Source organism: Lissotriton helveticus, chromosome 4_1 (genome assembly GCF_964261635.1).
Source record: "Lissotriton helveticus chromosome 4_1, aLisHel1.1, whole genome shotgun sequence".
NCBI classification, from domain to species: Eukaryota; Metazoa; Chordata; class Amphibia; order Caudata; family Salamandridae; genus Lissotriton; species Lissotriton helveticus.
Genome location: NC_136063.1, coordinates 412,449,140 through 412,464,558, shown reverse-complemented (window position 1 = coordinate 412,464,558; position 15,419 = coordinate 412,449,140). Strand labels below are relative to the sequence as shown.

Sequence of the window (15,419 nt, the reverse complement as noted above, 5' to 3'; positions counted from 1 at the left end):
GGCACTGGGTACACCTATGCCCTGGGTACCTAAGGTACACTGTACAGGGACTGATAAGGTGGCCCAGTACCAATTGGTAAATGCACCTAAAGTACATGGATGCCAATTTAGAGAGAGAACAGCTAGGCTATGGGTCTGATTAGCAGGCCCACAGCCAGGGAAAGACATAAACCAGTGAAGCAAAAAGCAAAAATCTGGGGTGACCATAGGATTGCAGACCCCACTCTCCTACATCCGGCCCAATCCCATCCAGCCAGATCAATCAGATCCAATCCGATCCAGCCAGATCTATCAGATCCAATTAGATCCAATCCGATCCAGCCAGATCAATCAGATCCAATCTGCCCGATCCGGCCAGATCAATCAGATCCAATCAGATCAAATCCGGCCAGATCAATCAGATCCAATCCGCCCCAATCCGATCAGATCAATCAGATCCAATCCACCCCAATCCGATCCGGACAAAATCAGATCCAATCCGCCCAGTCCGATCCGGCAAGATCAATCAGATCTAATCAGATCCAATCCGCCCCATCCGATCCGGCCAGATCAATCAGATGCAATCCGCCCAATCCGATCTGGCAAGATCAATCAGATCCAATCCGCCCCAATCCGCCCCAATCAGATCCGGCCAGATCAATCAGATCCAATTCGCCCCGATACGGCCAGATCAATCAGATACAATACGCCCCAGCCAGATCAATCAGATCCGGACATATCAATTAGATCCAATCAGATCCAATCAGATCTAATCAGATGCAATCCGCCCCAATCCGGCCAGATCAATCAGATCCAATCAGATCCAATACGCCCCAATCTGATCTGGCCACATCAATCAGATCCAATCCGCCTTAATCCGATCCGGCCAGATCAATTCGATCCAATCAGATGCAAACCGCCCTGATCAGGCCAGATCAATCCGATCCTATCCACCCCGATCCGGCCAGATCAATCCGATCCAATCCGCCCCGATCCGGCCATATCAATCAGAACCAATCCGCCTCAATCCGATCCAGCCAGATCAATCAGGTCCAATCAGATCCAATCAGCCCCAATCCAGCCAGATCAATCAGATCTAATCAGATCGAATCTGGCCAGATCAATCAGATCCAATCCGGACAGATCTATCCGATCCAATCCGATCCGGCTAGATCAATCAGATCTTATCAAATCCAATCCGCCCCAATCCGATCCGGCCAGATCAATCAGATCCAATCTGCCCAATCCGATCCAGCAAGATCAATCTGATCTAACCTGCTTCAATCCGCCCCAATCAGATCCGGTCAGATCAATCAGATCCAATCCGCCCCAATCTGATCCGGCCAGATCAATCAGATCCAATCAGATCCGGCCAGATCAATCGGATCCAATCAGATCCAATACGCCCCAATCCGATCCTGCCAGATCAGATCCAATCCGCCCGATCCGGCCAGATCAATCAGATCCAATCCGCCCCAATCCGACCAGTTCAGATCCAATCCGCCCAGATCAGATCCAATCTGCCCAGATCCGATCCAGCCAGATCAATCAGATCCAATCCGATCCGGCCAGATCAATCAGATCCAATCTGCCCCGATCCGGCCAGATCAATCAGATCCAATCCGCCCCCATCTGCCCATATCAATCAGATCCAATCAGATCCAATCCGCCCCGGCCAGATCAATCAGATCCAATCCGCCCGAATCTGATCCAGCCAGATCAATCGGATCCAATCCGCCCCAATCCGATCCGGCCAGATCAATCAGATCCAGATCCAATCCGCCCCGATCCGGCCAGATCAATCAGATCCCATCAGATCCAATTCGCCTCGATCCGACCATATGAAAATGATCTGACTGTATGTAAATGTTTAGAGGTCTGAGGTCTAGGATGGGTCTTAGAGATCCATCCTTCTTTGGTATTAGGAAATATAGGGAGTATACTCCTTTGTTTTTCTGATGCTCTGGAACTATTTCTTTTGCATTTATATTACCTCCTGTGTTAAATGTTCTTGTGACATTGGACGCTGCTTGGGTGGTATGTTGGGGGGGGTGGATGTTAGTTCTAGACAGTAACCTGATTGAATTATTTGGAGCACCCACCTGTCTGATGTGATGTTTTCCCAGGCTGGCGGGTATTGTTGAAGTCTCCCCCGACAGGAGTGGAATGGGACGGGGGAAGTGGGAGGGAGTCATTGGGCAGGGGTAGAGGCAGAGCGGGAGATGTTATTTTTTACCTCTGCCTTGGTTATTGTTACCCCTGTAACCACCCCTTTGGTAGCCCTTACTGTAAGTGGACTGTGTAGGGGCTTTGTATGAGGTAGAAGGTGTGTCTGAAGAGTATCCCCTGGTGGCACCTCAATAGGATGAGCGTCTGGGAGCCTGGGCTCCCATAGATTTGGCGGTATCTGTATCCTTTCATTTTTTCAAGTGATGCATCTACGTTTGGTCCAAATAGGTGTTGCTCATCAAAGGTTTAAGAATGGCACTTTGTACTTCAGGTTTGAACCCTGATACGCGTAGCCATGCATGTCTACGTAATAAAACGCTGGTGTTAACTGCCCTAGAGGCAGTATCTGCTCCATCAAGTGCACATCGAATAGAGGTATTTGAAATATTTTTCCCCTCTTGGATAAGCTCATTTGCTCTATCCTTGTCAGGGAGGTGCCTCATTAATGATTCTAATTCGTCATAATGTGCCCGGTCATATCTGGCTAATAATGCCTGTGTATTGGCGATACGCCACATGTTTGCTGCTTGAGATGCTGTTCTTTTCCCTGATGCATCAAGTAGCTTAGACTATCTGGTGGTGGAGCTTCACCTGATGTATGAGAGTTTGCTCTCTTGCGTGCATTGGAAACTACAAGTGAGTCTAGTGGTACTGGGCCTTTAATGTATGATGGGTCTGAGGGGGCAGCTTTATATTTTTTCTCTATACGAGGGTTAATGACCAGAGTTCTGACTGGGTCTTTGAAAACTTCAGGAGCATGCTTAATCACTTTTTTAAGCATTGGTAAAATAGATGAGGACCTTTGTGCAGAAGGTATCCATAGGAAGTCTTCATCTACAGGGTCTGTATGCATGTCTACCCCATGATATTGCGCAGCTCTGAATTAATTGATTGAAACCTCTTCTGGTGGGGAAGGCCTTGAGGGGTATATGTCATCCTGAGGGACATTTGGGACATCTGGGGTGTTATAATCATCCCACGGGTCAGGTGATCCTGTAGGAGTAGCTGGATCAGGTATGTTACCCCCCATATCGTCAAGGCGATCATCCCTGTGGTCATCGTCTGGTATGATAGAGGATGCTGGGGAATGTTGTGGTATGGGATTATGTGGTGATGGTACAGGTGAAAGAGAAGGGGAAGGCAGTCTTAAGGGAGAGGTAGCCATGTCCTTTTTCTTTGAATGCAGAGCTGGAGCGGGTGTGTCCAGTGGTCGTTTTTTTAAGCCAAAATTAGCTGTCCAGTGATTGGATCTTTAGCTAGAGTCTTTTGAGCAGGGTCTGGATAAAGTAAGTCCTCTGCAGGAGGCCGACCTTTTGTGCAGAGGAAGGTTTCGGCACCAAAGCGGTTTGTTTTAGTTTTTTGGCAATGTCTTTAACCGGAGAAACAGGAGTCTTTTTCTGCTCCGAAGCTTTTTTGGCTTCCTAGGATTTTTTCGGCTACGGTATATTTTTTGGATCCGATGGTTTTTTCGGTTCCGGTGGTTTTTTCGAATCCAAAGCGGGCTTGCTTGGTTCCGACCTGGGTTTCGGTGCCGAAGGAGTAGTGGTATGTTTCTGCACCGATGGTTTGAATGTCAGCATAACTAGTTGTCTTTTTCGGTGCTGGTAAATGTGCGCCTGCACCGTGCTAAGGCCGACTCGAGCTCGAGTCGCCTGAAGGCGTAATTAGCTTCTTAGCCGGGCCCGAAGATGGGAGAGTAGAAGCAGTGTGTCGGTGTGCACCAGAGGGCGAGGGTGTGACTGGGGCCTTCTTTGGGTGTGTCGAGGAAGGGCCGGGGTCGACAGTCTTACTTACGACACGCTGTGCTGGAGTGATGTCCTCGACTTCGGAGTCTTCTGCCTCGGAATTGCTGTCGACGTCGTGTTCTGGAACGTTGACGCCTTCTTCAAAGATGTCGTCCGGAATCGAAGCTGAAGATCGTACGAATAGTTTACCTGTCGGTGTAGTTTTGCAGCTTGAAGATCTTTCGGGATTCACTATGCTGTGCATATTCCGCAATCGTAGTCTTTTTTCTCTTTTTTTTTCGTAGCCAAGGTGGGCGTCGACGTCCCACCATTTGGTGTACCTTTGATGACGTCTGCATTCTTCCTGCGGAAGCTCCCACCCTTGGGCGCCATCTTCAGATTCTTTTTTCCTCCTTTTTTTTTCCTTGTAGTGAATCCATGGCTATGTATGTTAATCCCTTTATCAAGGCAATTATTTCCACGTATTTTGTGAGCCTCACCCTTTTCTCCAGTCTCATCTTTCTGGCGAAGGTGGGTGGGTTCGCTAGTGAATCCAGAAAGATCTTCAAGCTGCAAAACTACACCGACAGGTAAGAAACTGAATCTTTCTGGATTCACTATGCTGTGCATAGATTTTGTAGCGGTTTTCTTACTTTTGTGGCGGTTGGATGGAAGATGAGCGTTGGTTATTGAATATATGGTGAAGCACTTTTTGTCCTACTTGTGCTTCCTTGTTCATTTGTACATCCACGCAATAGTGCTTAGTGAACGTGTGCACTGAAGCCCATGTTGCCGCCAGGCATATGTCCTGAATTGGTGTGTTGGCCAGAAAAGCAATTGTTGCTCCTTTCTTCCTGGTCGAGTGGGCCTGCGCCCCTCCTGTTAGCTCCTGCCCCGCTTGTTTGTGGCAGAATTGTATCGTTTGTGCGATCCATCGAGCTATGGTGTTCCTAGTTACTGGTTTACTCATGTAACTGTTTGCGAAGGACACTAAGAACTGTTTTGTTTTCCTGTGTTCCTTCGTCCTTTCAATGTAGTGCATTACAGCCCTTCTTGCGTCTAGAGTGTGGAGCGCCCTCTCAGCGCTTGTCGTGGGGTTCTGGAAGAAACTAGGAATTTGAATACTCTGATTCATATGGAACCTTGACACCACCTTTGGCATGAAGTGCGGGTCTGTTCTCATCACGACCCTGTCACTGTGTATCTGGATGTAGGGTTCTTGCAGCGTTAGTGCCTGTAGTTCGCTCACCCTGTGTAGCGAGGTGATTGCTACCAGAAAGGCCGCTTTCATTGTCAGCATCTGCTGTGATGCCTTGTGGATGGGTTCGAAGGGTGCTTTCGTGAGCTCTGTCAGAACCACATTTAGGTTCCACGCCGGTGGCGGCATCCTTTTTGGTGGCGCTATTCTCTTTGCCCCTTCCAGGAATCTCTTTACCACCCATGATCTGAAGAAGCTGCTCCCTGTTTCTCCCCTTGTGTATGCCACAATTGCTGCTAGGTGTACCCTTAGCGATGATGAGCTTAGTTTGGCTTTTAGTAGATGCGTGAGGTATCTTAGCACCGTTGATTCCTTGATCAGCTTCCTCTGCAGCTTTTTCTTGCTGCACCATTGAGTGAACCTTTTCCATTTCTCCCCATAGCATTTGCGTGTGCTGGGCCTTCTTGCCTCCCGCAACACCTGCAGGGTGCTCTCTGGGAGCTTTAGGTGTGCAAACTAAGTCCTCAGGAGCCAAGCCGCTAGGCTGAGGCCCTCTGGCTCTGGGAGTAGTATTTCTCCGTTCTGCATGGAGAGTAGGTCCTTTTTCTTTGAGAACTTGTGGGGTGGAGTCTGCTTCTTCTCCATAATCTGTGAATACCAGGTATTCCTGGCCCATTGAGGTGCCACCAGGATCAGTGTCATGCTGCTCATCCTGCACTTGTTGAGCACCCTGGGGATCAATGGTATCGGGGGAAAAAGCGTAGGCAAATGTTTTCGACCAGCTTATCCATAGGGCATTCCCCTGGGATTGTTCCTCTGGTTGTCTGGATGAAAAGTACTGGCATTTTGCATTCTGGCATGTTGCAAACAGGTCTATTGTTGGGGTGCCCCATCTCCTGAATAGTATCTCTGTTTCCTGATTGTTGAGTTCCCACTCGTGGGATGCTGAAGTCTGCCTGCTGAGCCAATCCGCCACCACATTGTCCTTCCCTGGTAGGTGTATGGCCAGCAGATCTATTTCGAGTGGTATTGCCCATCTCCATATTTCCTGCGTTAGGCTGGACAGAGGGAACGACCGAGTTCCTCCCTGCTTGTTGATGTAGAACATAGTTGTTGTGTTGTCCGTTTGTATCAACACATTCCGCTTGTACAGCTGTTTCTGGAAGGCTTTCAGTGCGAGTAACACGGTCTTCAGTTCCAGGTAATTGATGTGTCTGACCGCATCCGCTGGTGCCCACAGACCCCTCACTCTGAGCCTGTTCATGTGTGCGCCCTATCCCTTCTGGGATGCGTCTGTGGTGATGGTCACAGTTGGGTTTGGTGGAGTTAGAGGCTTCCCTACTGTAATGTTCTTTTTGGTCCACCACCTTATCTCTTCCTGCACTTTGTGCGTTACAACCACTAAATCCTCCCAATTTCCTGTAGCTTGTGACCATTGTTCTTGCAGCCATTCTTGGAGTGGCCTCATGTGTAGGCGTACATTGGGGACCAGGTGTATGCATGACGCCATCATCCCCATGATCTTGCTCGCTGTCCTCACTGTCAGAGCTTGCCCCTTCTGGTAGTGGCTAGTCTCCCTTAACAGGCTGAGTGTCCTCCTCTCGCTCGGTAACACCCTGCATTGGATTGTGTTGATCTGAGCCCCCAGGAAGATCTTCACCTGCTCCGGCACCATTGAGGATTTTCCCCAGTGTATGGAGAATCCCAGGTCCATTAGCGTGTTTGTGACTCGTTGTGCATGCTCCACGCATGTTTTGCGAGAGTTCGCCTTTATTAACCAATCGTCTGGGTAGGGATACATGTGGATCCCCTCCCTTCGCAGATGTGCGGCCACCGCAACGAGAACACCCTTGGAGCGGACTTTAGACCGAAAGCCAGGGTTGTGAATTGGTAGTGATCCTGGTTTACTGTGAATCTTAGCATGTGCTTGTGCCGCCTGTTCATTGGTATGTGCAGGTATGCATCTTTGAGGTCCACGGTGGACATGAAATCCCCGTCTCTTATTTGTGGGATGACCTCCTGTAGGGATGTCATTTTGAATTTTTGAGATTTTATATATTAGTTTAGGAAGCGTAGGTCCAGGATGGGTCTTAGGCTTTCGTCCACTTTTGGTACCAGGAAGTAGTTTGAGTACACTCCCCTGTTCCTTTCTCTGAATGGGACCGTTTCAATGGCTTCCTTCCGGAGGAGTTCCTGAGCTTCTTCTCGGAGCAGCGTTAGCTCCCTTTCAGAGTGCTCTTTTTTCTTAGGCCTTCTGCTTGGCGGATTCTTTTCCAACTCTATGCAGTATCCGAACTGCATGATGTTGAGTATCCACTTGTCTGTGGTTATTTTTCTCCATTCCTGGAGGAAGAATCTTAATCTGCCGCCCACTGGTGTTGCATGTTCCTTTGTGTCTTTTCCCTGTAACCCTCTCCCCTTCGCTTTTTTGTGCTCTTCCTTCGGAGGGTTTGAGTGGGGGAGCACGTCCTTCCGTGCAAAGTCACTTAGAAGGGGGTTGCTCACCGCCTCTCCTTCTCTGGCCTCGGCCCTCCCGCGAAAGGACTGTCCCCTGTTCTGGTAGTGCCAGGTCTGCTTCTGCTGGCCCCAATTGTCACCCTGGTGGAACGCCTGGTGCGATGTTCCTGGCGTGTTACCACCTCTTCCGTTCGGCCTCCTTGGCGGAGTGCCTCTTCTCATCCCTCTGAATTGCCGGGCCCCCATGGACCTTGCTGTTCCGTTATCTTTTTTTAGTTGGGTGAGCTTCTCATCAACCGGGGCGCCGAACAGCGATTCTCCGTTGAATGGAGTGTTCAGGATGTTGTTCTGAACCCCTGTCTTGAAGCCTGAGATCTTGAGCCAGGCTTGCCTTCTCTCTGTGATCCCTATAGCCATCAGTCTGCTGGAGGTTTCTGCTCCATCCAAGGCTGATTTCAGGCAAGAGTTTGCGATTCTTTTTCCCTCTTCAACGAGGTGTGTGGCTCTCTGCTGGAATTCCTCTGGGAGGTGTTTGAGCAACTGCCCCACCTCGTCCCAATGTTGATATTGGTTCCTGTTCAGGAGGGTGTTGGAGTTTGCCATCCGCCAGTGCATTGCAGCGTTTCTTTCTATTTTTCTGCCTGTTAGGTCCATCCTCCTGCTCTCCTTGTCAGGTGGTGGCCCAGATGTTGTCGGGACGTTGGCCCTTCTCCTTGCTGTTGGAGCGATAATTGAGTTTGCTGTGACGGACCCCTTGATGTAGGGGGATCCTGGGAGGAGAACTTTTACTTCTTCTCCGTCCTTGGCGAAACGGATCTGCAAGTCGCTGGTTCCTTGAACGCTTCCTTCCCTTGGTCCATGACACTTTTGAGCATGGGTAGGAACTGGCTCCTTGTCTGCGTGGGGAGCAAGGTTTCCAGCAAGAAATCTGCTTTAGGCTTCTCTTCCTCCAATTTAACCCCATAAGCTGCTGCTGCCTTCCTGATGACCTCATTGGAGGCGCCAATGTCATCTGGCGGCGAAGGCCTTGAGGGGTAGGTCTCCACAGCCTCCTCCGGGTTTTCTGCATCGATGTCCTGCCATTCCTGGTCTTGGGCCGTCGAGGATCCCGAGCCGTAGCTCGAGCGCTGATCCCCATATTCCCCCTCTGTGTAATAGAGGTCTTCCTCTTCTACCGAGGGCTCCGGAGTTTTCGGCGGCTCTTCGGCGTCGAACTCCTCGTGCTCCTCTAACTCTGCGACGTCCGTTGCGGGCTTCGAGGGGATCCTGTAGCTTATTATCTTATCTTCGAAGTCTTTCTTCCTCTGGAGGATGTTCTACATCTCGGCCTCGAGCCGCCTTTTCTTCTTTTCCATCTGCGCGGCATGCTCGGCGTCGAGCGTTTCGGCCGCCCTCTTCGACGTCGAAGTGGTTTTCGACTCCTTCTCCCTCGAAGTCAAGGTTCCTTTTTCGGGGACCTGCTTCGACGACCGTGGCTTTTCGCCGGTCTTCGCCTTCTGGGAGTCCTTCTTGAAGGATCCGCTGGGCTGTTTTTCGGAGGATGCAGCTTCGGTCGTCGAGGTTTATTCCAAAGCTCCAATGTAGGAAAAGCGATGGTTGACTTCCAAGGGGCATGTGCAGCCAGCGACACCGTATTAAGGTTCGGGAACCAACCATCGCTTTTCCTACATTGGAGCTTTGGAATAATTATGTCTAGTCTGAATTACTAGCGTCACGTTTGAAGTCTTTTCACGTTTCAGAATTTAATATAGGAGAATTAAATTACATAAATTGAATGCTGGCAGCATTCCACGGCAACTGTTATCTCAGCATCGACTGCAGTGTCGCGACTTATTGATCTTTGATACATGCATTTACGGAGATCACAAGTGATTTACTTTGAGCACGAGCATCGTGAATTTTACCCATAAGAAGCCCCCTGTGGGGCGAAACGCGTTGGCTGTTTTTTTTAAACATCACTTGGCACTCTGTGTGACGAAAAGACAAGATTAAAAGATTCATCACTGTGAAACAAAGGAAGAATCTGGATCTGATTATTATACTGTGCATTTATGGTCTGAATAATTGTTATGTTGCCTCTCTGTGCTTTCAATATTGCCAGACAAAGGTGCCATTTGTGCTACCACAGGAAGACCAAAAATGCAGATTACCTGAGAGCCTGTGGCGGGGCAAATCAGGGAGATTAAGTCTCAACAGCGGACAGCACTCTTATGCCACAAAAGAGGGGCATATAGATATCTTCACCGGTAGCTTGCCTCACCTGCAGACTTAGGGAAATGTAGGAGAGACTGCCCTCTCAGAATGTTGCTAGGCTTCTGAATGTATAGAGGGATGAACATCTCTGGTTTATCCTGCATACTAACAGACACTCCATGACAATGGAAAAGCCTAGAATCAAAGTGAAAGCTACAGTAATGGTGGTGGTTATTCAGCGCAATAGACAGTCAGGGCCACTGGATTTAGGAAATGATGCGAGTGTGGCATTTCCCCCCGCATAATCTTAGATTCGCTGCACTTGCTACATTATCCAGCATCCGCTGCACAATCTGCAGATTTTGGTAAGAAAAAAAGAATGTTTCTAGGTCATACGGTTCAAAAGTTACTAAAAACGCTGTAACTCTTGTTGCTGCGTAGTGGTAGGTCTTTTGCAAAGCTTGACTGGTCAACTTGGGTGTTTAACTGGTACAAAGAGGTGCAACCAATTCCCAAACAGTGCTCATAAGTGTAATAATGGCAAAATAATAAAGTATTTCTACCACAAAATGTGCTGCATTAAGTCGCATAGTTTGGCTTTTCTTGCAGCATAATTTACTCAACCATGCAGCATAATTCCAGTGGCCCTGCACATAGGTTATGCTCAGAAAACTGAAGATACGTCAGCCAGGACAGGACAGAACTATCAATGTGTCTTCAACTGCATTTAGAATGTTATGGTTTTGCATTGCTTTCATAAATATGTTAAAACAATGAGCTACATGAAACAGCTCAGATGTCTGGGACTGTGTTTTACGAATTAAAAAATTGGCAGTGTGAAGCTCTGCACAGGGTATTATGATACAACCTCGCAAAATAAGGAATATATTTCATAGATCACAGCAAAATAGGAGTTTTTAATAGTACTGCATCTGTGCAATAATGAACCGACATGTAATAACTAAACATACAATAAGTGCTCAACGTAATTTTGATCATAGCTAGCAATTTTATATACTTACACTTTGCGGTCATTAAGGAGCATACCGTTCATTTTTTCGATAGCTCGTTCTGCAGCCTCTTGGGTTTCAAAATGAACAAAGCCATAACCCTTAGATCCATTTTCATCACATACCACCTGTCAAAAAATAAATTTAAACCTTTTTGGTATGTGTTCAACAGTATTAGAAAAGATGAAGCAGATACTTTAGTGGAGATTTTACAACAAAACTACTAATACCATTGAAGGTTAAAATGACTCATTTGATGCACAAATACAAACATTAGGAATCTTTTGTAGGTAACACTAGGGTTTACACAGGTACCGCAACCATAACTGGGGATGGCAAAACAAATGTAGGACATCTGCATTTCACAACTATACAATTCAACAGTACTTAATCATTTCGCAAGTGTTGATTACATTTCGAAACATTCATTTTGGAAAACGGATCAATAGGTCGCACTTGTAAGCATTCTGCACTCACCTTACAAGAGAGAATATTTCCAAAAGCAGAAAATGTGTCATATAGTGCTTTGTTATCAATAGACTTGTCCAAATTTTTGATGAAAATGTTGCCAACTCCACTTTTACGGAGTGATGGATCACGCTGAGACCACATAATACGCACTGGCTTTCCTTTTATGACATCAAAGTTCATGGTATCCAAAGCACGTTCAGCTGAAAAAAGAATAAAAGGATGACTAAACAGGTAAGCAAACAGATAGGTTAGTTTAGTTGACAAATGGAAGAATCTGCTTAGAACACATATAAAAGATTTCTAAGGAGAAATCTTCCCTGTTGTGTTGCCCTCCAAGAGTAGATCAAGTCATCTAAAAAATAAACAAATTACTTACCTCCATCTTTCGTGGATTTACACGCTCTAATTACTATGTTAAAGCTGGACTACCAAGGATTCCCAGCTTGACTGTGTTCATATATATACAGAGCACAGTTAAAGCAATAATAAATAAGTACAACTTCATAGACTGGAACCTCCACTCACCCCCATACCAAGAGACCTGACCAAGGCTCGGATCACCAATGGAGATCCAGAACTGAACAGCAAGAGAACTAATACCGCGTTTAAACATTTGATTATGATGCCACATTTAGCGTAATATCCGGACCTCTTCAAGGTCTTGGAGTGACGGGATGTTCGGAGTGCCCCGGAAGTCCTCTCCCTCCACAGGCAAGTACTGATCATGGGACTAAAGCGCTCTGCACAGTTGGGGTGGCAGGTAGTTGGAAATCCGTCTAGCGGGGAGGGGGTGGGGGTTTGATTTAAGTACTGTTAGAGTTTGTGCTTTTTTTTCTTTTTGGAAATGTTTATTGGTTTTCTGCTGGTACCACCGAATTCAAGTCACGCACACGTCTCCAATGTCGCAAAGTTGCCTCAACGTCCTGAGTGACATCATTCCTGACCCCTTGCAGTTAGGTCCAGCCGACACTCGCAAGTCCTGCCCCCCTCACTCTCATACCGTGGAATGTTAATGGCCTAGGCAACAAAATTAAAAGAGGGATTGTACTACAATATCTTAAGAGACAAACTCCATCCGTAGTCCTCTTACAAGAAACTCACTTGGTGGGAATCGCCACTAAAGCACTGGACAGATGGGCGTTCAAAAAGATAGCGCACTCCGAATTCACTACCGGATTAAGAGGGGTGGGGATACTGATATGAAAGAGCTGCCCGGATGGGCGATTTGCGGCACTATCCTGCCAATGGGAGGGACGATCCTACAACCTAGTCACTGTATGCGTTTCCCCGGCACTCCATAGCTTTGCCCTCCCGGCTCTCCGTAAGTTTCTGCTCACCTTACCCCCTGGGGAACTGGTTATAGGAGGAGACTTTAATGCCGTTCGACGCCGCCTGGGATAGATTACCACCACAAGACCAGGGGTACCCCCTCACACACCTACGTGACTTCACAGAAGCCATGGGACTTGTAGACGTTCCACAACGCGCCAATACACATACCACTCTAGAGCCCATAATAGTTTGTCAAGGATAGACTATATCCTCTCACCCCCGACAAGCCTTGCAGCAATCACAGAGATCACACCTCCCTAGAGGAATATCTGATCACTCTCCCTTGTCAGTGACTTTCGCATCGCACCACAAGGGACGTAAAAGCATCTATCCGATTTACCCGGGGTACTTGAAAGTCCAGACTATCAGGAAACAACTGCGCAAAACAATGAAACACTATTTCCAAGAAAATACACACTCAGTTGCCTTCCCTGGTACTCTATGGGAGGCATACAAGTCGGTCATACGAGGGCAGGCAATATCCTTAATTACCTCACACAAACTAGATAAGTCACAACAAGTGCAGGAACTCGAGCGCAGTTAGCCAAGTTGAAGAAGAACACACAAGTGCACAGACTGAAGAGTCAACACACTGTAGACCTGGCCAAACAGGCATACAGGGACTACACATGTGAGAACGCCAAGGCTAACGTCCGAAAAACGCAACACACAATATATGAGACAGGGGACAAGGCCAGTAAGTTGCTAGCCTGGCTCGACAAAAAAGAACGCCCCAGTCGCTGGGTGACCCACCTACACTTATCTTCGGGGAGGACATAACAGATCCACAAGACATAGTAACAGCCTTTGCACGGCACTATAAGGCAGTTTACACACCCACCAGAAACACTACAGTGGAAGAGAATTTGGACTTTCTCAAAGATATCCGCTTGCCAATTTTGACATCCCAAGACGCCGACACATTAGACGAACCACTCACAGTGGCCGAAATTACAGCTGCACTTAGGGGGCTACAATCAGGCAAAGCACTAGGTCCCAACAGCATTCCGGTAGAGCTCTACAAAACAGAAGCAGAAAGGCTTGTACCCCACTTATTAAAAATGTACGTAGACAGTCTAGATAAAGGAATACTTCCCAGGGATCAGAGGATAGAAACTTTAGTGACAATCCCAAAACCTGGCAAGCCCCCACAGGACTGCACCTCCTACCATCCAATTTCCCTCAATGCGGAGGCGAAAATCCTAGCCACAGTACTGGCCTCCAGGCTACAACCTCACCTCGTATCCCTTATAAACCCGGATCAGTCTGGTTTCATGCCAGGCCGCAACACAGCAATGAATCTAAGACGGTTACACGGAGAGATGGCCTGAATGTCCACCATACAAGAAGAGGCAGTCATCTTATCGCTGGACGCTAGTATGGCCGTTGATCGGGTGGAATGGCCCATTTATGTTCGCGGTGCTGCAGCACTTTGGCTGCAGGCCAAATTTTCGTGCGTGGATCCAATTGTTATATACACAAGCCACGGCACACGTAGTGGTCAATGGACGCATAGCTGAGGACTTTCCTTTGGGGCACGGGACCAGACCGGGATGTCCCTTGTTCCCGCTCTTATTTGCCCTAGTGCTTGAACCCCTCGCGACTTGGATACGATGAGACCCAGTGATACGGGGTCTGAGATGGACAGAAGGGTGGGAAGACCGTATATCACTGTACGCAGATCTATTACTAAATATGACCTCCCCAAGCCAGTTAATTGTTTATTAGATATCTGTGCATCATATGGCAGATGAACAAGTTACTTACCTTCGGTAATGCTTTCTCTGGTGGATACAGTATCTGCCTGTGGATTCCTCACCTTGTGAATATCCCCCTGCGTTAGCAACGTTCGGAAAATTCTTTTGTAGCACGCCGGCGTGGACGACGTCATAGGAGCACGACATTGCGCGCGACTCCGACTGACGTCACTGACTCCTTATTAGGCCTACGTCGGCGCGATGACATCAGTTCCGCCCTTTTTTCCGTGCCTTCGAGGCACCCGGACGGACCAATGACAGTAGATATATACATTTACAGTGTACACAGTACAGAATATCCAAAATTACACAGTGTGCAGCCAATGCATGAAAAACACAATACATATATATATATATATATACATACATATATACATGCATATACATATACACATATAAATACATTAAAATAATGTCAAACATGTATAGAAGAGTGGACAACGGGGAGGCGGGTGGGCATGTGAGGAATCCACAGGCAGATACTGTAGCCACCAGAAAAACGTTACCGAAGGTAAGTAACTTGTTCTTCAGATGGATACATCTGCAAGTGGATTCCTCACCTTGTGAATAGAGTCCCACAGCAGTTCCCACTCCCGGAGGAGGGTGTCCACTCTCCTATACCTGAAAATCCTGGAGGACAGAACGCGCAAAGTGGCCGTCCCTCCTCACTTCGGAATCCAAGCAGTAATGCTTCGCGAAAGTGTGGAGGGAAGCCAAAGTCGCACCTCTACAAATGTCCTCTACAGGCACACCCCTAGACAAAGCAGATGTAGAAGACTTTGCTCTAGTGTAGTGAGCTCCTATACCCTCAGGAGGGTCCTTACCCGCCAGGGAGTAGCAGATCTTGATGCATAGTATAATCCATCTTGAAAGTGTGCGCTTGTGCACAGCTCTTCCTTTTATGCAGCCAGCAAAACCAACAAAGAGCTGGTCATCCACTCGATAGTCTCTTTTCCTATCAAGATAAAAGCTCACCGCCCTCTTAGGGTCCAGGCGGTGAAGTCGCTCCTCCTCCTTGGAAGGGTGAGGGGGAGGATAGAAGGTAGGAAGGGAGTTACCACCTTAGGCA

The 15,419-nt window shown here is 47.8% G+C and overlaps 1 protein-coding gene across 2 annotated transcripts in view; it reads right to left on the bottom strand.

Annotated features, from left to right (window-relative positions):
• PABPC1 (poly(A) binding protein cytoplasmic 1) overlaps positions 1–15,419 on the bottom strand; it is a 486,449-nt gene that overhangs the window by 422,108 nt on the left and 48,922 nt on the right. For both annotated transcript variants that reach the window (XM_078686948.1, XM_078686946.1), the window contains exons 3-4: positions 11,268–11,461; positions 10,803–10,918 (exon numbers count right to left, since the gene is read on the bottom strand). In XM_078686948.1, the coding sequence (XP_078543074.1) occupies positions 10,803–10,918; positions 11,268–11,461 (310 nt within the window). The remainder of the gene's footprint in view (positions 1–10,802; positions 10,919–11,267; positions 11,462–15,419) is intronic.